Source organism: Rissa tridactyla, chromosome 6 (assembly GCF_028500815.1).
Source record: "Rissa tridactyla isolate bRisTri1 chromosome 6, bRisTri1.patW.cur.20221130, whole genome shotgun sequence".
Classification (NCBI taxonomy): Eukaryota; Metazoa; Chordata; class Aves; order Charadriiformes; family Laridae; genus Rissa; species Rissa tridactyla.
Window position 1 is genome coordinate 28571523 of NC_071471.1, and position 22578 is coordinate 28594100.

The following is a 22578-nucleotide window of genomic DNA, read 5'->3' on the forward strand; positions in this document are numbered from 1 at the left end:
AAATGAGACAAATGAGCCTGCCAGAGACTGCCTGCTAATTGCATGATAAAGCACTGATTACTATTCCTGGAGGGGAGGCATTTGTTTTTATAAAGAAAGGCTTTCCCTCTGAAAGGGGCAGACCTGGGTCTGTACATCAAGACACACAGGTTCTTTTCCCAGCACCTGACTTTGCTGTCTCCTTTTGGGCTGCATAAAGGCAAATTGTCCTTATTACTTCAAATGGCAGGAGTGGAGAGGAAGAAAACTATATAAAACATTCCAGTACTGAAATTGTTGGAGTCAGGATCAATGAAATTTGCAATCATGAACAGCTCTTGCATTTTGCAACAGCTCATAAATCAGCATTGTAAAACTACTTACCCGTTCTACCTGAATGAGTTATTGAAAAGAAATGCAACTATTTTATTTTTTTCTTCCTAGATTACTCAAAAGCCTTCTCTTCTTGTCTGGGGAAGATGCAACTGTTATTGTTCTTTAGTATAGGAGCTGTAGCTGGAGATTTTGTCTCAGAGCTGGCTAATTCGCCTGACTTCAGGAACACTGTCACACCGAACGGCTTGTCCTAAGGCTCCCCACACGCGTCCTGCCTTGGGGTGCTGCGTGCTCCGAGCCGGACCCCGAACACAGGACGTCACCGTGCTGGTAACCAGCAGCTATGCCAGAGGCCACAGGAGCGGCCGTGCAGCTAGAGACGGCAGGCTGTACTCGCCACCCTGCTGGCAAGGACTCCTGGCTGCCAGGGCAAAGCCAGCCCAGCACGGCCCCCAGGGCTCAGGGGGCAGAGCCACAGCCCATCTCCCACAGCAGGGATGGCAGAAACACCACGGGCTGGAGCGAGACCTCCTTCACGCATAAAACACTGAGGACAGTTGTGGCACTTCACGCAACTTCCCTCCTCCCCGTGCCACGCCGACCACAGTACTGCTATTTTGATTTTTTGGGGTGTTTTTATGCCTGAGATAAGCTGGGGTTTGCCTGACATGGCATGTGAGGGGACCGCAGGGCATCCCTCATACACACCTTTGTGAGCCTCTTCCTCCTCGGCTGTGAGGTGGCCAAGCCACAACACCCTTTGCCACGGTGGCACTTTGGCAGCAGACCCCAGTGGGTGGGTCGAGCCCAGACAGCCGGCTGCATTCCTCACACACGCATAAAGCGGAGGGGGATGCCCCTAGAGGTATTTAAGAAACGTGTAGATTTGGCACTTCAGGGCACGCTCTAGTGACAGAGATTGTAGGGGGTTTCTTTGTGTGCGTATAGTTGGACTCGATGACCTCAAAGGTCCTTTCCAACCACGAAGATTATATGATTCTATTATTAGTGTTATGATTTCATTTGCATCCAACAGCTCCCTGCAACATTTTGTACCCCTTCTGCTATTTTAACCGTTGTGGGATATTTAGAGCCTATTTGCTGCTAACACCAGTATGCAGCTACTTGGGTGTCAGCACAAACTGGAGACAGGCTGTAAAAATGGCATGCCTTCGCACTTGATCCTCATTGGCATAAAGCAGCTCCCAGTATGAAAAAAAAAAAATATATATATATATACACAGACACACACACATATGTTGATATATCCTTACTCTTGTAACAATATTTGAGGGGGCATTGCAGAAAGGAGATGCAAGAACCCAGTTCTAATTGTGAGAAACAGCACTAACTTGTAAAGTGCTGTGCCCATTTGCAGCAACTCGCACCTGTTTCCACTGGCTAAGCCTAGGAAGTGAGTTTCTTCTCTCTTGAAACATTTCCTGCACAAAACAGCCGTTGGAATTAAGCGCAGCTTCTGATTAAATTGAGTGGGATCAGCATTCATGCTCTGACTTCCGTGGCTCGGTAACAAACGGACACCAGTCAAGAGATGGGGGAGCGATACACTACTCCATGGTCCCTTCCACGCCGCAGCAAACAGAGCACTACACACGTAACTGAGGGATACAATAAAATTCTCTAAAAACCCACCATCCCACAAACGCATCTTCCCAGAAACGCCTCTGCGGAACACTTTTGAAAGAAGCCATTTTTTCCTCATTACCGATGAGGGGTACTGCAGGTGCCTCAAGCTGACCCGTCTTACTGCCGGGTGCTCTGTAATCACACAGCAGGGCAGTCGGTGACCCATAATACCTACCTGTGACCGACAATGCAGGAAGAAAAAAGGCAAAAAAACGGTCCTGTTTCCACAGCCCTGCTTGGGAAAAAGGGAGGAGGATTATGCAGGCTGGAGGGAGGCTGCATGGTAGAAGGAAACAGCCACCTCCAGCATTGGAAGAGAAAGCACAAGACAGAAAGGTCAGGGCGAGGATGCTCATCTTGATTTCATGTGCCTTGAGATAAAGATAAGAGCAGGCTGCTGCACTGCTGCTCCTCCCCGGTGCACGGTCAGAACTGGGTGAACTGGCAAAGTTAACTCCAAATGCTTGGACTGTATGTTGCAATCCGTGTTCATAGGGATCTCTACTACTGATACAAGGGACAGAAACCTCTCCTGTTATAGAAATAGTCAGATCTGTCCCATTTACGATTCTGAATCTACAACACCCTTATAACACCAGGTATCCCAAAAACAGACTCCTCAGGAGCCAAACAAAGCTGAAGAAAGCGGTTTCTCCAGATGCAAAGTAGAAAATGAAGGGAGAGAAAAAAAAATAATAATGGCATTGTTCAGCTACATAAAGGTGAAAACAGACATTTCTGGAAACCTTTCCCAGCCTTTCACTTATTGCACTGATTTACCCCCATGGGAACAGAGCTCTGAGTACACACACCTGAAATGCTCCCTGAGATGCATCTGCAGCACCCATTACAAGCACCCACACAGCCAAAACAGGAATGAAATTGGTGCAATTATTTTGGATTTTTCAAGAAGAGACAAACTGCTTAACCCGTGGATCAAAAACGAAAAACACAGTAAGGCCACATCAAGAGATGCTGTCCCATTTTGTCCACAGTTTGGCATTTCTATGCAGTCATGGTACCTCCATTTAAAAAATGGTACCTCCATTTTAAAAAAAAAAAAAAAAATCTCAACCACCAAAACCCTACCAGCTCCATACCACTTCCACCTCTTGCCTCCCCTGGGGCTACAACCAAAGGCTTCCCCTAGCTAAAAGTTCTGTGAAGAAATAACGAAGAGCCATCCTCACGAGAGGCCGTCTATCATGCCAGCACAAATTACCCTGCCATTTGCCAAATCGATGCGTCCGTCTTAATCATCTCTCATTTTGGGAGGGGGCCTGTCTCGCATGCAGACTAGGACTGTGCAGCGGCGGCAGGACCCGAAGCCACCGCATGGATGACATGGCATGTGTCCCCACGCCGTTTCAGCGGCAGCAGCAGCAGCAGACGGGGCTGCACTATCTCAACAGCTTCCTACTTTCTTCGGCCACCCCGGCTGCGTTATCTTAAAGCAGATATGTATATGTATAAAGCTGATATGAGTCAGCCTCCACCCAGGGAGCACGGCCAGGCCAGCGGTCAGTTTGAGGCAAGAATCAGCATCAATAAGGCAGAAAAAAGCTGGTCACGCAAAATGATTAAGCGAGAATTAATCATTACTACCTTAAAAAAAAAAAAATTTCCCCACCCTCTTTTAAACTCGGAGCAGTCAGTGAGAAGGACGCAGAGGAAGGTGGGCGGAATGGCGGAGTTGTGAGCATAGGAGGTACCAGCTGTGGCCAGCAGCCACGCGTGGGTGAGCTTCCCATTTACGCTGGTGCCAGGAGCACCCACTCTCCCACCACGCCTGCGTTTTCCCTTTCACGCGCGCACCCAGCACAAGACCACCCCATGCTCCCTTGCTCTGTACTTTGCTCAGCAACGGAGCAATTAGGCTGCGTGGTAGGGCAGTGCTTCCCAAGCCATCTGTATCCCATGTGACCGTACAACGTGGAAAAAAACCGAACGAGAACACCTTCCCTGGACTGAGAGAAAAGGCGCAGACGCAAACACGCTGAAATTGGTGGGAATGACAGAGAACTTGGATTAGCCCTAGCCGAGATCAGCTGGCTCTCACCAGGACAAGAGGTAATAGGCACAAAGTTGAGCATAGGAAGTTCCACCTAAACATGAGGAGGAACTTCTTTACCCTGAGGGTGGCAGAGCCCTGGCACAGGCTGCCCAGAGAGGTGGTGGAGTCTCCGTCTCTGGAGATGTTCAAAACCCACCTGGACGCGTTCCTGTGTGACCTGCTCTGGGTGACCCTGCTCTGGCAGGGGATTGGACTAGATGATCTCCAGAGGTCCCTTCCAACCCCTACCATTCTGTGATTTGCTCCCACTACCTCCGCAGTAGTGATAGTGGTCAGAGGATGCTGAAAAACTGGTCGCAGCTCAACGCTGCCTTGGAGGCTCAGCCTGGAAGCTGCATGAACTCTGACTTCCAGTCATCAAAAGGGCCTGTCACAACCTCATTGCCTTCCTCCCACAGCCCCTCCACCAGAGCAAATAAGTGGAAGTGGTCCTGGCACAGACCTCCCCGTGACCGGCTCCGATGCACAGCACACAGCCCAGCCCCATCCACAGGGTTCTGCTGCCATGGCACCGGCAACGTGGTTTTATGCTTCTCCCAAGTCTCACCATATTCTTCCTGTGTTGCCACCGAGCTGCAATGGAAGCAGCTCCACTAGATGCTGCACATGAGGATGGAGTGTCTCTCTCCCTCCCCAACCACTTTTATCATTTGAATAGATAGGAAAGCTGAGAAAGGAAGAAGGAAAAGGACTTTCTGTTGCAGAGCAGTTCATCATTTCCAAAAGCACTCACGCATTGTGGTTGTTTAACTTAGATCCTGAAAGTCTAGTTTAAACAGGTGTGACGGTCTGCCTCTGACAAATTCACAAAAGCCAAGCTGACTGCTTAAACTTCTGTTGGCTTCAGATGAAGCAGCCAAGGTACAACATCCAAAAAACAATGATTCTGTAAGGGAGCCCATAGCTCCTGACTCAGGGTTTCCTTACCTAAGCAAGCACAGCCTGTAACATGGAGAGGGGTAGTTGTTGTTTGTGTCTTTTAAAACTCCTCCACGGTGAGGTCCATGCCTTCACTCTCTACCTGTGCGCAAAGCCTGTGTTTACTGCATGTGGCAAAGAGTATTTTGGTTACCTCCAGCAACTGGGCCAAAAAAAAAAAAAAACCCAACCCAAAAATATCCGGTTTTCTCTAGCAAGCTTGACGTGTTTTCCTGGAGGCTTTTTTAAAAATTGAGATCAAAACGATAAAGGTAGGGGTATGAACTGCTTCAAAGCCTGAAGGAGAAAAAGAGCAAATGGCTACTTTCCGTCCCACTTCATTGAGGAAATCGCTGCGTGGAGCGAAGCAGAGCAGCACGGGAGGAGGAGAGACACAGAGAGGAAACAGAGCAGCCCATTGCAAAATCAGCTGTAGGAGAGACAGCATGAAAGGGAGATTTACCCGAATAGCACCAGCCTAGAGCTGTGCTTAAGCTGGAAGGGGCTCTTCTGTGCACTCGGGACATCGCAGTGCCACGGGCTGGCTTAGTTAAAGCCATGCAGCCTCCTTATGCACGTAGCCAGGGTCTCTGTTGCCTGCTTTAAAATACAGTCCACGGTTCTGCATTGCCCACCAGACCTCCGCGGGGATGTCTGCATTAAATAAATAAATAAAATGCTACAGCAGTTGTCCTCGGATGAGCATGGGAACTGAAAAAATGCAGCAGGCAGTAAAATGCACCGAAAGGGTCTATGAGCCTGGCAGAAATCACTTGTGTGCAATAAAGCGTATGAGACTGAGCGCACAACTGTGTGGCTGCAGCAGGCAGACGCGGTGGATAAGGAGGGTAGGAGACAGGTCCTCAGTGTCCCCCAACGCCCTATTTGATACACACAGGGGAGCCAAAGCGACAGTCCGATATCCCATCAGCAGCACGCCCAAAACGGGCTGCTTTCCTCCACGCGTTTCTGCGCTTCAACGCAGACGGGTCACATCGCATTGACGCCCTGCACAAGGCTCGCCCCTCACAACCTATTTCCTCAGCTGACAAGAAGCAGACGCGAGGGCCGATCTCGCCGGCGGGCACGACTCCAGCTGGTGCAGAGGGCGGCCGCGTCTCTGCGTCTGCAGCCAGGCCAGCTCCGCTCTGCGGGTTTTATCTCCATCCACTTCAGGGCTGTGTGCCTCTCAACACCCTCGGTGTCGAATAACTTCACATGCCCCCAAGCGCCATAAACTTCTACAACCACAATAACTCACAGATGGGTATGGATGGTTATAAAATCACTTCCTAAATTAGGACGGCAAGAAGCTGAGATTGGAAGAGTAGGAGGAAGTCAGGAAATCCCAAGAGAAGATGATGGGGGAGGGATTTAGTCTCTTTAGAAAACAATAATGCAGTTTAATCTATTTTTCTTTTGACTTTACACACTAAAATAAGCTTCTCAGCTTCTGGGCCTGTCTCAAATCATAAGGCAAATAAGGCCACTGGAACCCTATCAGTAGAATAAGAGCTATATAGTAATAATCCTGAGGAGCTGCACAGGGCTTTCCATCTTCAAAGTGTTTTACAGACAGTAATTTATTAATCTGCAAATTTCCCCTAGCCATAAGTAACTACTCTGCCTGTCCGCTAAGTGAGAGAGACACATGCAGCGCAGATCAGCACTCAGAAGAGACGGTGCAGGCGGCAGCTCTGACGGCCAGACCCCACCGCCGTGTCTGCCTCGCCACGGTCAGAACTTCACTGCCTCAGCCACCACCTGAATCCAGAAGCACTGGTGACGTCTGACTTCAGAGGGGACAAAAGCAGTGCCTGAGAACCGCCGGTATGGGAGAGCGTAAAATGCACGCTCACAATCCAGCAAATAACAGCAAAGCCAGAAATAAAACTCCTAGGACAGAGGCTCCTGGCTGCCTCACAACCACTGCCGGCCATGCTGGGGTGTCACTCCAGGCAGAAGCTGGCCCCAGTCCTGGGCTCATCCCACCACGCAGCCTGTCTGATAGCCCCCAGGGGAGCTGTCAGAGCAGTTTCTTAGGCAAACACGATATTTCCTCCCACCAAATGGCTATTTATGCTCAGCAACTACCTGTTCACACTAGGCGGGTCTTCTAGATAACCGGCGTGAGGCTGCTCCTCCTCCCCTGGAGCAATATCCTCCTGCTTTTCTAATGCTCCAAGACAATACTCCTAACCCCGATCCTCCCTGCAGCCCTCGCCCCATGAAATCTGGGAGCTCTTGGAGAATGAGAGAGCAGCCTGGTTAGCAGAGAGACAAAAACGGAACAAGGAGCACAGCTACAACTGCATCTTTAAATAAGTTGGTATCTAACATGGGCCAGGTTTGTTTGGAAACAAGAAGATAACATTATTCAGTATTCACACTGGCTGTTATGTTCTTTGTCTGACTGTTTTTTCATCTCTTTTAATCCAGTGTATATTTATATGACCTCAGTAGTGCCAAAGAAATCATTGTAAGACCAAAACTGGGTTCATTGGTTTTTGCTATCCTTCTCTGGATATCAGAGCATCCGGGTTCATTAAGCATCCTACAACACAAGCGCAGAGATCTAAGGATGCCTCGCTGAGGCAAGGAAAGCAGAAGACCCCAAATACCATTGCAAACAATGTCCCAAAGGTCACGAGCAAGGAATTCAAACCCAGGCACTACACATCATGTATATTCTCAAGACCAGAAGAGATTTGCCCACGCACACGGCATGAGCGAGTAGCAGACTCAGGCACAAATTCAGTCTCAGACTCCAAGTCTTTTACTCTACGCTACTCAGATCACATTTCTTTCCTCTTCCAGCTCGCAGCTCCCCTTCAGCAAATGATTTTGTTCCAGCACCAGCCTTCATACACAGCAGAAACAGCAGAGCCCAAAGAACAGATGTTTAGAGCCACATTGCTCTGCTCTTGGCAAAATTTGGGAAAAGAGTAAGACAGACATAGGGAGAAGCACAATGCTGAAGCTTTCTGACACACCGCCAGGCACAGTGTCAGCCATAATGGCTGAACTGGATGGAAAGGCCGAAGCAGTGCTGGTGTTTTATACCTGAAATTTAATAAGTGTTGTCTCCTCATCCCCTCTATAAGCCCAGAGAGCTTGGGACTCAGCAGAGCCGGTAGCCCTGGCTGGGGCAGTCCCGGTCGGGGTTGCTGACCATGCTGCTCCCCCGGGAAGGGCTGCAGGAGCAGGCAGGAAAAGCAGCAGCAAACCACAACAGGACTCCTGCCTCCAGCCTTCCCAGCCCCCTGTCAGCCTGGGCTGGAGAGAGAGCTGGTCCCGACAATACAGCATTACATGACTATTATAGCAAAACACAGAAAAAGATCCAGCTGAAGCGACAAATCCCAAGTTACCCATCTTAAATATCCCAGAAGCCAGGTTGCCCTCCCCATCCATGGCCTCGCTTGGTGTCAGGAGACCAGTGGGGCAGCTGCAGACTGTGCGCAGCCCTTCTGCATTTGCTCCGGATAACCTCTGCTCTGTTCCCCCCACCTACGCTCCCCACTCTGAGGAGAAGAAGAAGAAGGGAAAAAAAAAAAAAGAAAAAAAAAAAAGCAAGCCCAAATGCTGTAACATTAGGAGAGCATGTTCGGTCTCCCACACTGCTCTGTATTTACGACTTTGCAAGGGTGAAACGAGCTCCAGTTGCCTCTTGGTGCCAGTCCCAGGAAACCCCGCAGTGTAACAGAGGGCTGCACAGACGGCTGCCCCTCCATCCAAGTACAAACAGCCATCCAAGCCCGTCATAAATAACAAAAGACGTTTTGACAGCCCAAAGTGGTTTATGATGTCCATGGAACAAAAACGGAGCTCTGAACTGAAGGGCGAGTCTGGCACCCATGGACCTGCAGAAAATTAAACGCATACGCTACAGTGGATTTGCAGAAGAAATATTTTTTAACTGATCATGTGTCCCATGCATCACCCTTTGACAATTATGTTCTTGCAGCACTCTACAAGGGCTCTAACCACCCCGTAGAGAAAACCTCTGCTAAAGGAGGAATATTTAAAAAGCACTAAATACCTCGCAGAAATGCCTGGAGGGTTCTGCCAGATCAATTGGCAGGAGGCTGTGTGACCCAAACGCCAGGGTGCTCATTTCACAGCTCCCAGCTGGCAGCCTCAGCGTTCAGAGTTGCTCTAACATTTCCCGGGCAATCCTGATTCAACTGCACCTCCCTCCCATTTCTGAAAAAGCCCGAGATGACTGCACGTGGGGTGTCGTAAGGCTGCCTCAGCAGGAGGAGGATGTTGCGTTGGTGGAGAGCAGAACAGCACGTCCAGAAGCGCACGCAAAGCAGGGATTTTCCCAGCGAGCAGCAGCAACTCATGCCGCTGGGTCCCTCCTTCCCCAAGCACTCCTAATACCTACCACTTAGCCAAGAAGACCTGAGACATATATTCTTCCATGGAATCACAGAATGTGTTGGGTTGGAAGGGACCTCTAAAGGCCATCTAGTCCAACCCCCCTGCAGTAAGCAGGGACATCTTCAACTAAATCAGGTTGCTGAGAGCCTCATCAAGCCTGGCCTTGAATGTCTCCAGGGATGGGGCCTCCACCACCTCTCTGGGCAACCTGTGCCAGTGTCTCACCACCTTCATTGTAAAGAACTTCTTCCTAATGTCTAATCTAAACCTGCCCTGCTCTAGTTTAAAACCATTGCGCCTTGTCCTATCGCTACATGCTTTTGCAAACAGCCCCTCCCCAGGGACCCCCTACCTTTTCAGGTACTAGAAGGCTGCTATAAGGTCTCCCCAGAGCTGTCTCTTCTCCAGGCTGAACCACCACAGCTGTCATAGGAGAGGTGCTCCAGCCCTCTGATCATCATTTTTCTCCTTTACTGTTTCCCCATTGCTCACCGGTTCCACCAGGCCTCCGTTAGCCAGGATGGGACATCCCCTACTGAAGGCTACACCCTACTGTGAATGTCTGCAGCCCTTGGGCAACCCAAGGAGAAAAGCCTCCCAAACTTTTGGCCTCTGCGATGAGTCCTGCACTGAGATGAACCTTGCCGAGGTGTGAGTTGTGAACCTGGCCCCGATAATCCAGCATGGTCCAAGAGACAACAAAACAAGAACTGTTCATCTGCCCAGGGTATTATAACCACTTGTTCGCCAGCGCTGCAGAGGGGCGAGGGCTCATGGGCAGGGGAGGGATTTGCTCGATCCCCTGCACAGCCTTTATTTCTGAATATTTCCCCCTATAAAGCCAGCGCCTGTTCTTTCCTCCCTCCCCCTCTCCACTCGCCTCCTGCAAATCATGCTGTCTCCCTTCCACCCCCAAATAGGAAGTCCAGAGCCGAGACGCACACAATCTGCCTCTTCACCAGAGCCGGGCTGAACGCGTGCCAGAGGAGCTGCGAGCATGACAACATATTTCCTGTCAGGAAAGTGACTCAGTGAGATGGGTATGAGAGCTCCTCTTACTCAAGAAGTTCCCCTCTCCCCTTGCGTTGCTGAGGCATGAGTCAGAATCCGAGAGGCACAATTTCAACCCCCTCCGGATCCAACCGGGAATAGCAGAGTTCAGGTTCAAGCCCGGGTCCTGCTTGCAACGCGGTAACAAGCCAGCGCCACGTGCCGAGCCCTGATGTCACCCCTCGCAGAAGGGGAATAACAAAATTGACCAAGTGGGCAGCTTGAATTTACAAAGCACTTTTAGGTTGAGATGGTGCTTATTGTTATTGGCTTAAGCACCCATTTGCACAATGCTGGTAGCCTCTATAGGTGAACGTTACACAATACCCACCCAGAGCTAACACCGTGCTCGTGCGTTTTGCTCAAGTATTATAAACACGGCCATTTCATCCAGGAATACTGTAAAAGCTTAAAATCACTGCAGCCAGTTTTCTTCCTCCGGCTTCAGATCAGCTCTTCCCGCGATAACCGGGCAGACCCATCGCATGCTATGTCCTTACCAGAGCCGCTGCCGAGGGCGACCGTGCACAGCCAGAGCATAATCAACAGGGCACCCACCATCTTCATCCTGCAGAGACAAAGCACACACAGACCTTATGGTTATTTTACAAGATTTCATCACTGCAGACAACTGTTTAACTCTGAGTATATGGGTTTATTCCTCTGCCCACCCAACGATCCTTTTATTCTGGTATGTTTTTTTTTTATTTCATTAAGATGCTGTGAGAAAAGCATCTGTATGGCAGCATCGTCCTGCCCACAGGCAGCTGCGTGAGCTCTCCAAGCCTGGGAGGTGATGGCTCAGAAGACAACAGCCAAGCCTATTGACTTAAGTCACTGAAATAGTCTATGTCCACGAGCACAAGGAGTAAGGTAGATGCTTGCAAGCTAGAAATCCCAAGCTTTGACTCCCAAAACACAAAAGGTCCTTTGCCAAGACCTCATTCTGCCAGCACACATGCTCGTTTCTAAGAACGAGAGCAGAAAGCACTGGCAATGGTGAGCGGTGGCTGAGGCACATTTGCACTGAACACGCGTCTGACAGTTTGGCATGACAACGACACCGGTGCAGTCCAGATTTGCAAGGTCTGCCAGCTGGTGACCTGCGAAGAGGCCGGCTGCCAGTCCCGACTGCTTCACCCCATTCCTGCAGGAAGGTTAAGGCAGGACAAAGCTCCAAGCTTTTTCCAGTCAAACCCTCCTTGGAACGGCCACCTCACAAGAGTAAACAAGTGCCAGGTTTGGACACTTTTCGAAAGTGATCTGAACAAAGGTTTATACTTTCAAAGCAGCACTTTGATAGGCAGAAAACAATCCCAGACTTCTCTGTTCCTGCTGTGGAGCACAATTTCCTGTAATTTGAGATAAATGTACACTGCCAGAGTTTCACTTGCTGCCCGCTCCAGTATCTGGCATTCGGCTTTCAGAGCTGCTCACACAATAGAATTAAATTTTCCTGTGTTCCTAAGGTTTTCCAGGATGCAACTTATAAGCTGGTAGTCACGAAAGCTGACATTTACTAGATGCTCTCATTAATGGGACGAAGGTTGCATTTAATATTCCTGGGTGCTGTCAGATCACAAAGGGAGAAGAGATGGTTAAAAGGCTGAACTTCATCAAAGCATCTCAGCTCTGCCGGGCAGACGCGGTAATGAGCATGGTGATACTGTCAGGAGCGCGCTCGTGAGATGACAGGGAAACCTGCTCCATCAGGGTGGGCTAAAAGGGTGGGGAGAGAAGACACAGAGCTCCCTTAAACATGTCCCTCATAAACCCATCCATGATACACACATTATGCAGACGGGCCTTAAGCATAAACAGAGAGCACCTGAGATTGCACAGATTGCAGAGATTAACAAGAATGGGATGCATGAATTGTACTACTCAAAATCCAGCAGCGGATATTGAATCCTTCCTTTTCAATGCTTGCGTCTGAAAAGCCTTTGTACGATGCGTTCCCTCTGCTGGGCTGATCTCGAAGAGACAAAGGAAATCCAGAGCAAGCCTGCTCTTCCCCGCACGGTCCGTGCAAAGAGCTGCAGACTGCCTCAGAAGCCTGCAGAAACGGGCAAGCAGCCAGGAAGAAGGTGAGTTTTCTTCCCTGGGGTCCAGCTGAGAGGGCTGGTTGTCCCCTGCCACCCTCATCCAAACAGAAATGCCAGCTGCTAATCAAATCCTTCTCTACTGCCATCTACAACCATCTTCCAGTGTCACTTAAGAAGACTCCATAGGGAGGAAAACACAATTAAGTACTCCTACCCTCTGGAAGCGCTGAATAAAGATAAAACGTCTTTATGCCATCAGATTGCACAGACAGAACCAACATGCTGCACTTTGGGGGGGAATTTAGGAACTTCTGGGAATTCAGATGCTGGAAGAGAGGGAGCGTAAACAAGTGAGGGGGATCATTCCCATAACAAAGGCCTCTCGCGGTTCCCTCTCCATTTGTCATTAGATAAATGCACAGTGTGTCCTAACTCACCCTTATTTTCCAGTGATTCTTTCCTGCATTTTGCACAAATCAGACTGAATTCAGCCCTGGAGGAAGCAGGAACAACTACTGACTTTGGATGAGTTTCCCTCCTTTAGAGCAAGGCCATTTACGTGGCCCGAGGCCAAAATAAACTACTACGTTTCACTCAGTGATACATGAGCCCTGCAGCGAGCTAATATTTACATCCATTAACTATGCTCATAGGAACATGCTCCTTTCAACTGTCTCAAAGAGCCACCAGGTCTCTGTTCCCCCACAAGCAAGGTATCTAAAATTTCCATGCTCTGCCTGCTAGTAGGAAAATTCTGATTTTATAGCTGGGGAGAGCAAGAAACAAGAAGCCCTGCCCAGCATGATTTACTTCTGGTTCATTCCAGGCTCTCCAGAGATCTTATCGGCGGAGACAGACGGACCCAGAGCCCGTCAGATTAAACTACACCAATTTCTCCATTACGGGAACAGGACTCAGTTGACCACAGTCCTGGCTGCTCTCGCACTACACAAAATACAAGGGGCCGTGGAAGACACGTGAATTGAGTCACTGGTCAAGGGGAGTCATCACGGCCTCCTGGATGCCCTGACCACGGCCAGCTTTTGCCGGCTGAGATGAAAGGAGAGGATTCTCCCCCTTTAGTAAAGAAATGGGGAGCTCGCACACACAATGAAGAAGATAAAGTGGACCATAGGGCAGGATGGCTTCTGTGGGCCAGCTCCGTTCCTGTGGCACATGATTATTAAAACTAAAAAAAAACAAACAACAACAAAAAAAAAAGTAATTAATGCTACAGGATCTGATGGTTTGTACTACTAACACAGCGCAGGGACCAGTTCTTGTGTACCAGTGCTGCTAGCACTGCGATGCTTTGCTCTAAATGGCCCCAAATCTGTGATATACCCCAAAGAGAAAGGTCTTCCCCTAGCAGCTGTGTGGTCACGCGATGCCATCATTTCCCCCTCATTTCGGGGAGGATAATGTGATTCCACCAGCGATGCCAGGAAAAGAACATTGCACCCAGTCAGCCGCTGGGAGAGAGGGTGGGTTTTGCAATGCTGTAATAACCTGACGCCAGAGGACTACAACCCACCCGGGTCTTGCCAGGCACAGAAGAGGTTTCTCAGCCTTTTCCAGCAACTTGTTTCGTGGCATCAGAATGCGTGTTGCCATTTTGCCTGTGTATGATGCAATTCCAGCGGTGCCTAATGAACTTCTTGCACAATTTGGTGCCACTGCCCTGAAACGCCGGCATCTCCGGTGGCAACCAAAGGAGCAGAACCGAAGGTCAGGGAGTGCAAACCCCAGGCTGCAGCGGAGGGATTCACCCAAAAAGGTCACCAACCTCACCTTTCGTACACAAGCAAATAAAATAAAAAGCAAACGCTACAGGGAGCCAGGAGTAAAACCTGCGAGCAGAAGGGCATAGCAGCTCGGAAGTCACACCGCAGCTAGGAAGCGGGCAATCAGAGCAGCCAGAAGAAGGCTGGAGAGCTCTGATACATCCTCCACGCTCCAGGAACGTCTCACAAGGCCAGCATACTCTGAGGTGTTCTTAACGTCTCCATAAACTAACATTTTGATAATAATAATTCATAGAGCAGTTGGAGAAAAATAATCCATCACTGCTGTTGCTAGAATTATATATTTTTTTTTTTTTTTTAAAAGGAACTTACTTGAAATGTTCATTTTGTTTCAAACCAGAAAGCATTTTCTTTTCGTTCCTGAGCATTTTCTTCTTCAAACTTTCACCTTCTTTGTAGCGGGGAGCACAGAGGAGCGGGGGAGGGGGGGGGGGGGGACACAGCCATGGAGGTGTCTCCTGCTCTTAAAAGCAGAGGTGGCGGAAAGGTTCAGTTTTTCATTTGATGCTGGCCTTTATGTCAGAAAAAAACATGAATATTTTCAGAGAAAACACCCTTCCCAAACAGACCTAGTTCACTCCTGCCTTTAGCAGCATGGACCCTGCAAAGCCTACGCGTTTTCCAAATGATTATAAAACCCAAGACAGATGTCAAATAATTAACGAAGAGAGCTGCACTCAAAGCAACTACTGCACACCTATTCTCAAAGACATTGTACCAATTCTACAGAACAATGCTGCATTTTCCAAGAAAATGCCTTTGTCCCTCCTAACCACAGACACCCAGGGAGAGCTGACAGGTTTTTTGCTTTTGACTGAGAAACCACACTACAGCACACAGAACAAAAGCACCCTTCAAAACTTTGCCACTAAGTGCTCTGGCTGAAAGGGCATTGCAAATAAAGCCGTTTCAGAAAGAAGCAAAAAATAACACCGGCCAGAGCAGGTTTTACATATTATTTTCTTTCTGTAATTCTGTCCTAAATCCCTCCGAGTCAAAAAGCATGTGAAAGCACAGGACTGGCCCCGGGAAAAGGGATGCAGACATAGGAAGGCTAGCAAAAAACAGGGTGGGCTAGCTTGGGAAATGCTTTGCTTCAACACCTCGTGGACTTGGGGCCGAAGGCTGATGGGCTGCCGAGCAGGGCTGGCGCTTGGGAGTGGGGCACAGCCCCTCTGCTCCCACATTGCCATGTATCCACAAGCCCTGGGTCCCAGCATCATCCCACAGCAGCACCGGAGAAGGCTGCTCGATGAGTTTGCTGGGTTTTCTTATGGGGAAAATAGATGTACAGTCCAAGTAAATTCAAAGAATCCAAAAGGCAGACAAAGGGCAGCCTGCAAAAGCAGCTGCAGAAAAGCAATAGCAAAAAACACTAATGGAAAGTGGGAAAAGGCTCTTCAGCCCTCCAGGAAACACTTTTGCTTTTCAGTATGTGCAGGAGTAAGTCAGACAAAGGGGGGGAATTACTGTAGCATAAACCATCTGGGTGCCACTTAGCCGGGATTCGCACGGCGTCTCTCCGACCCTGCCTCTCCTCCGGAGGCCATCTGGGCACCGTACAGCACCGCCCTTTGCCGCGGCATCAGCGTTTCCACTCCTGTCCCTGCCTGAAGCAGAGCCACCCCTGCCGCGAGCCGGCCCGTCCTGCGGGCAGCCCTCCCCAGCAACACAGCCTTACACCAAAATCTCCGGGGACCCAGGCAGAAAGACAGGCGACGGGTTTGGGAAGCCCAGCCTTTTCTCCCCAGGAGGAACCGGCACGTTCATTAAAATTTTCCTTCCCAGACAGCTTCCAGGAACAGAACGGGGAGGAAACAAGCAGCAATTTGATGATGAACCGCCATAAGCGGCTCAGAGCACTCTCCTTGCTCTTGTGCCCGCTACGCCACACTCATCACTCCAAATGCAGGCACACTGACTGACCAAAGGACCCCAACGCTGCCCCCCGGGAAAACATTCGCTTCTCTCCTAAGGGCAGGGAGCACAATTTGTCTTGGCGGCAGCATCTCCTTAACAGCCAGGCACATTTCAGCAGGAATCAGCCAGGGCCGAAGCCTGGCCCGCAGTCAGGGATACCGTGGAGCGGTCAGTGTGACCCACTCGGCACATCTAATGGTGACATCCATTGCAGGGACCTGCGAGATCGATGCTGAAGTCTCACTTTTCCCGGGGTAGCTTCACCCACCAGGCTACCACTTGCCTGACAACAGAGTGGGCTGAACGGATTTTGTTCTGGAATGTTTCTATTATAAAAACAATTTATATCATCAGAACCAAAGGAAACATTTAGATTTGAGCAGAGTGAAACTTTTTCACCAGTTTGAATCACAGCAAATATTAAACCCCTGCTTTTGCAGAGGTTTGGGGGGGGGGGGAAGTAACTATTGGTTGTTAGGTGGAAACCTGCCCTGGTGAGAGGTCTCCTTCGTCTCTGGCACAAAGTATCTTCTGTCTTCCTTGGCCAGAGCTGGCCACTGTCACACAGGACCTGGAAGCATTGGCTCTCGGCATTGCGGAGCTACAGTGCTCACACGCAGCTTTACACCCAGGTTCTACCAAGTACCCAGAAGAATTAAAAATAAAATAAAATTAAAAAAAAGAAAGAAAAATATGGAAAGAGTCTTCTCAGCCAGTGGCTCAGGCAGCCCTTTGCCAGCTGAGGACATGACACCAAACATCCAAGGTGGCTTCATTGCCCATCACCTGCCACTGCCTCTCCCTGGCTTCCGGCACTGCACATCCAGGCCAAGGGCTGCAGTCTGTTGGCTTTTTAATAATGACATTTTACTAAATCCCCAACACGGGGATGAACACTGTGGGGTCACGCCAGGCGGTGGTCCCAAGCTATTTCTCCTTGAACGCCGCAGCGCACACGGCAGGAGCAAGGCTGACCTTCACAGAGCACCAAGAGCTCCCGTGGGCAGAGCAGGCAGCAGCCCGAGCTCAGAGGCTTGGGGAAAAGCGGGGAGACGTTCATTAACAGCGAGTCATTTCTGGGAGCTTCCTTGGTAGTGCAAAATTCGCCTCTGCCAGTGCCAATGTTTGGGACACGGAGGCGAATGCCAGGCGGGGAATTTGTGATCCGCTATTGGCATTTAGATACCATCTCCTGGTGTCCTTTTGGCTCAACAGATTTAACACTAATAATCAGAATTCAGAGGAAGAAGCTATTTCTCCCCTTCTCAGGAGAAAAGGAAAAAAGTGCAACACAGAACACACGGAAAGAAGTGTGGCAGGCTTGAAAATACATCTGAAGAAAGTCAGCATCCCCTCCTTTCTTTTTTCAGTTCTCCTGGGGTCCTCTCAGGACTTGGCAAAGCACAAATGCTACAGATCTCGCACACTGCTCTGCTGGAGCCCAGGGTGCCACAGATTCTACTCTGGCAGCTGTTTAGCAGGCAGAGCATGCTGCATTTCATACATTTAAAATAAACCAGCTCAACAAGCCGTCACCTCTCCAAAATATATGCACACCTGGACAAGACAAATAAACAGCTGGGACTATCATCCAGAGATCTGCGGAGTGGGCTGAAGAGGGGCAGGTTGAGCCGCAGTTCTGAAGTCAAACAGCATGGATTGCAAATGCATACACGCTGGCCAGCAAGCGGTTCAAACACCAATCTACAAGAGCACTTCTGCGCTCAAGCAAAAGATATCCAGCCAAGATAGTCTATTTTTTAAGTCTGAATAGCCAGGGAATGAAAAGCTTCCAACAGAGCTTCAAAGAGCGCTCAGACCTTCCATGAAGCCAGACACAATGCTTCTATTTTGGACGGTGATGTTATAGTGAAAGGAGAGCTCTGAGAAATACCCACATATCGCGCTACCAGAAAGTAAACTGACAAACTAATCTTTGCACCGGGAAAAAGAAACAACAACAAAAAAAAAAAAGAAATCTGCAACCAGCATGGCACAAAGACCTGAGGAGACTTAAGGAATACAGAGTTGAGATTCCTCCCTCACTGGAAAAGTCCTGATTAGGTCTCGTGGAACACCTGGAGACATCTGAGAATGAACATTTAATTTATATATTCTGCCTCCTGACCTTTTTAATAGCTTTTAGATGTAAGCAACTCCACTGCCTTCCCTAAGAGGTAATCCCACTGTCCCGGTGGACGTAACAGCACGTCCACACCGTGCAACTGATTGCACAGCAGCAACGCCAAGGCAGCTCAACCTCAATCTCTAAACCCAGAGAACACGATACCGACTCGAGCAGGTTTATCAGCTCGGATTACTGCCTTTCACAGGACTCCTGAAGCCCAGAGCAGCTTTCCCAGGCGAGGTGTCTCCTGGCAAGCCCAGCCCGGCACAGCCAGTGCTCTGCAGCCCCACTGCACATCTCCATCCTCACAACCAGGGCTGCAACTGGCTCTGCCGGGCACTGGCTGCAACAGGTTCTCGGTCTCAAAAATTGCTCCAGGAGTTTCTTTTCTTAAGTTCAAGCCCTTGCTGCCAGCTACATACCTGCTCTTTCACCTCATCTCCTCTCCTTATAGCCCTCAGTGCTTGCAGACCAGACTCCCAGGATGGCTGCTCCGTATTCAACCAACATCTTCCCCTTCTTCTTCCCCCAAAGAGGGACACAGCAAGCCTCCAAGCACCACCGTGCTCTGGAGCACAACATCACCGTGTTTCACTCCCCTTTCCAAGTATCTCTTTCCCCGTGCCATTGCCACAATATCCCCCAGGCAGACCGCGATGTCTCCAGCACTGCCGGCAGTTTTACCCATGCTGCTGCCAGCAGTGAAGACCCCGTCTCCAACTCTCCCTGCAGTGTAAAAAGAGGACTTCCTCATGCGACTCTAGGTATCCTGGGATGAGCAACATATTCAAGGGTAAAAGCAAATCAGCTGAGTTTTTTCTTTTTCACTTTTGGGCCACACAGTGTTTCCACACCTGGCACTTACATTAATCACATTAGTGTAATTGCACTTAGCCTTGTAAGAAAAAACAGCAAACTAGAATAAGGTGTGAAGATGCTTCATCCCTTCTCCTCCAGCTCAGACAGGCTGCTCTGTAAGTGTGTTTTACACACCAATCCGGGGCAGAATTTAAAGCACTAGAAAAAGGAACAGCAAAGGCACTGAAAGCCCAGGAGCTACCTGCCTCTCCCAGGACAACACCCCACTCACAAGCAGTTCTCCAGAGGTCCTTCCAGCCCTCACACAGGCTTCCGTGTCCCCATCCCACCCACTTGGTCCTCCTGGTGACTATCACAGCAACTTCTGCCCACCTGCCCCTTTCTGATCAGCACACCACAGCGGCACTCTGCAAACGGGACTAGAAAAATCTGGGCACAGACAGAAACAAAGGAGGAAAAGAGAAGCAGAACGAGACAATCCTCCCTATGTCATGTGTATCACATTTGCTCCCCATGTCTCTAACATGTCCTTCTGCAAATATGAGGTTGCACCACCACAGGGAACTTGCTCGGGCTCTGACTGCATCGGCCCCATCAGCCCAGCTCTAAATTCAACCTTCAAACAATGGCACCCTGAATTTTCAAGTCCAGGAGCCTCCTGCGAGAAGGTCCGATCTGTGACCCGCAGCACCTACACAGAGGGAAGGCTGAGAGGGAGCTGCAGGCAGCAGTATGCTGTGATTGTCATCAATATTAATTATTTGGGGAGAACATGATTGATCTCACGAGGGCAATGAATTCCTTTCTCCTGCTGAATGACAAACAAAAGGCAATATATGCACCGCTGACATTTCCAAAGGCTACAAGGAACAGTGACAGGAGGAAATACCACTATGTGTTAAAACCCTGCTGCCAAGGGCCAAAAATCTGAAAAGTCTCCAAAATGTTCATTTCTGAGCACTTTCAATGCCAGGAAGCAGATGCCTTGGTATTCTCCAATCTGCACTGACCCTAGCCCTGGGATGGCTCACCTCTTGGCATGGAGAGGAAGCAATCACTGATCATCTTTGGAAAGTTGGGTTGTTTCCTTCTTGCTCTTTGACACTTCTTGTCAACAACTACAGTGTCATTGCACTGGCAGACAAGGCGGGGGGGAAGCTTAGAAAGGGTAAAACATTGCCTTCCTGCGTAGCCACAACCCAGGCCTGAAAAGCCAAGATGCAGCTCTCCTGTGCAATGGGAGAAGAGAAGGACACAATAAATCTGGAGAAAAGCATTTCTGCCTCTCTGTGGCCTTGGGTCAGGGGTGTATGTGTGTGTGCAACCTCCCAGGGAGCCAGAATTAAACAAAGTCTCCCTAAAGCCCACATGGAAACATGAGAGAGAACGAGGAAGGTGGAGAAAGGTAAATGCGCTGAGTCTGCGCTTATTTCTGTGGGAAAATGGTCGAGAGGGAAAGACAACCCAGTCCATGGAGATGTTACTCCAGTGGAATCTGAGCTTTGCCACGTCCTTCAGTCACCCCAACCCATCAGCCCTGTCCCGTTCGACTGCATCCAGAACAATTTGCTGGAGCAACACGTTTTGGGATGCAGCAGCACATCTGTGCTCACTCAAAGAGGTTGGGTGCCCAACAAGCCCTTCATAGCCTGCCAACGTTACCACGCTGGGCAGCAACACATACATCCTCCTCCCATTAGCCGGATCCCTCCTTACAAACAAGGGCTGGGAGTTGTCTGTGCTTGAAGGAAGAGGGGGGAGGCAGCTATTTCTCAACAGAACAAATCCAATTATTTATATTAGGGTGAATTTGTACAGCTCTTACTGTCAGAATAACTATTCTCTACAAATCCCAGAGCCTTGAATCAACAGATTGCTGATAAATTCATGTAGGTGGGGCCCTGGTTGTTACTATGGTGGGATGGAGGTGAGGTTGTTTTACTTTTGGTTCCTTGCAAGATTTGCTTTTTGCAACAGGGCTAAGCTCAGAAAAAAAAATAACTAGAAATATGGGCTCCTGCCACTGCCATTTACTATGCTCCCGTAAGTGTCTAAGGTTGAAGATTTCAAAACAGTCAACTAGTTTAGGGTAGCAATATGAGTTTCTGGTTAATCTACACGAAGCCTACAGAGACATCAATCACCAACTGTAGCGCATGAAAAATCGCAGTGCCTCCCTGATAATCAGGCATCAGAGAGCTTATGAATGGCTGTCCCCTGAACCGCGAGCATTAGCAGAAGCTTCTGAAATCTGTGCCTCTGTTTCCCCAGCCACTTTTATAACAGCCCTCTCCCCACCTCACACCACAGCTGTGCATCTTAATGTCTCTAAAGTGCTTAGAGATGCTGAGATGAAAGATAACGCGTGAGTGCAAAGTATAGATTAATTCCCTGAGCTCAGCAGTCACTGGAGCTGATGGGGCTAAATGTATCACATAACCACCACGGAAAACTTGGGTTTTGAGCCTGTCTTAAATAGTAACTACTTAAGCAGCAGTTCCCTTGGAACGAGTCATTTTGGGGCTGATTGGTTGGGCGCATGAAGCCCCAGCAGGCAGGAAACACAGAAACGCAATATAACACTATGAAAAATAGATGCTTATCCAGAGTAAGGTCTCAGACCTGTTCCTATAGAATTTGGTAGTGGGATTTCAACTCATTTTGTTAGGAATATGACAAAGCTCTTCAGGTTTTAGCAACCAGCACATTAAGAACATGGCCAAACATAATTTGAAAAGCTATTTCCATTTCTGTTTGTTTTTTAAATGATTAAAAATCCAGTTTAAATATTGCAAGGAAAACTTTAAATTGAGCAAGATAAGTTTTGGCTTCCTTCCGAGGAGGAAGCAAACCCCAAAACGCTACTGAAAATCTAACAGATGGGAGTTATTTTTCACTCTTTAAAAATTTCATTCCCTTGCACTGAGATTAACCGTAATTAGCTCTTTATTTACATCTAGGACAAAAGGTAAAACGATAAAGAAAGGCAACTATAACCACAAATCACAGGCAGAAAAAGGCAAAAAGAGCAAAAATTCCCTCTGAGAAGAAAACGTCACGTCTTTCTCGCCAAGCAGCATAATTGTTATAAATACATAGTTAAACAGCTCCACAGCATTCTGTCAGCACTAAGGATAAACATTTAGGTCACAGTTTTGCAAGCTTTTACACACAAGTCGATCGACTATGTAAGAATCATCCTCTGAGCAGCTGAAAATATCACATCCCTGTGAGTGGCCAGGATCGGGTCTAAGAGAGTCACGAGAGTTTGCTACACTTTTGTCTCAGTCATGCAAGGGATTAAGCAAAACCAGGAGGAAAAAAAAAAAATCCACAAAAAATACACATAGCTCTTCTAGTTAAAGACACAGAGAGGTACTAAAACTTATTTTTTTTCTTTTTTTAAAGTCCTCTTCTAATTCTAATAACACCTCGGCTTAGTAGAGCTAAAGAGGCTTCTAAAGTATTTGT

The 22578-nt window shown here is 48.8% G+C and overlaps 1 protein-coding gene across 2 annotated transcripts in view; it reads right to left on the minus strand.

The window, feature by feature from the left end:
- IL1RAP (interleukin 1 receptor accessory protein) overlaps nucleotides 1-22578 on the minus strand; it is a 49912-nt gene that overhangs the window by 22620 nt on the left and 4714 nt on the right. For both annotated transcript variants that reach the window (XM_054206737.1, XM_054206738.1), the window contains exon 2: nucleotides 10891-10958. In XM_054206737.1, coding sequence (XP_054062712.1) covers nucleotides 10891-10957 — 67 coding nt within the window. In that variant the 5' untranslated portion in view covers nucleotide 10958. The remainder of the gene's footprint in view (nucleotides 1-10890; nucleotides 10959-22578) is intronic.